This window comes from Fonticula alba (genome assembly GCF_000388065.1).
Source record: "Fonticula alba strain ATCC 38817 unplaced genomic scaffold supercont2.2, whole genome shotgun sequence".
Taxonomy (NCBI): Eukaryota; order Rotosphaerida; family Fonticulaceae; genus Fonticula; species Fonticula alba.
This window is the reverse complement of record NW_009242972.1, coordinates 297,192-297,883: the sequence shown is the minus strand read 5'-3', so window position 1 is coordinate 297,883 and position 692 is coordinate 297,192. Positions and strand designations below refer to the sequence as shown.

At 66.6% G+C, this 692-nt stretch overlaps 1 protein-coding gene across 1 annotated transcript in view; it reads right to left on the bottom strand.

The window, feature by feature from the left end:
- The window catches only part of H696_01084 (hypothetical protein), a gene marked incomplete at both ends in the record, with an annotated part of 1,450 nt that extends 1,210 nt beyond the window's left edge, over positions 1 to 240 (bottom strand). Inside the window, one exon of the mRNA XM_009494971.1 lies at positions 64 to 240. Coding sequence (XP_009493246.1) covers positions 64 to 240 — 177 coding nt within the window. The remainder of the gene's footprint in view (positions 1 to 63) is intronic.
- Between the last annotated feature and the right edge of the window lie 452 nt (positions 241 to 692).

The window sequence follows — 692 nt, the reverse complement described above, 5'->3', positions numbered from 1 at the left end:
GGGCGTCTCTCTGTCCGCGTGCCGGAGGGGGGGAGGGGACAAAGAAGAAGAGAGGGTGCCTACCTCGCCGGCGAGGTTCTTCTCCTTGAGGCGGACAGCCTCCTCGACACCAATCTCGTCGAAGGGGTTCAGCGAGTGCTTGACGTCACGGGTCTCGACCGCAGAGAAGTCCGGGCGAACGCGAATGCGGACGGCATGGTCGACGACGCGCTTGCAGCCAACAAGGACACGCAGGCTCATTGTAAAAGGATGGAAGGGGGGGGGGAGGGGAGGGGGCAAGAAAATCGGTGGGGAGGGGGAGGGGGATGGTCACCGGTAGATGCTAGACTGGCCTTCGAGAGGGCGGGGATTTTGAGGTGGGGCGCCGAAAAGAGACGCCCAAGACCGGTCGACACCGACAGAGCTGGGCTCCCCCCGCCCTTCCTCCGGCCGGTCTGACGGCAACAAAAACAGGCCGGGTCAAACGTGTCCCCCTTCCTGCTGGCGTGCCCTCCGGCTGCCGCCTCCTGGCGAGCAACCCCACGGCCCTCGCCCCCGGTCCCCTGCGGTGTCCCTCGCCTCGCCGGGCCGCTGGTCGAATTTATGTTCGCGAGAACCTCCACACACACGCACAGGGCCCGTTCGGTTGTCAGAGAGCCGACCCGCGCCACGGCGAGGGAGATGATACTGTGCTGAAGCCGCCCCCCCCCCCC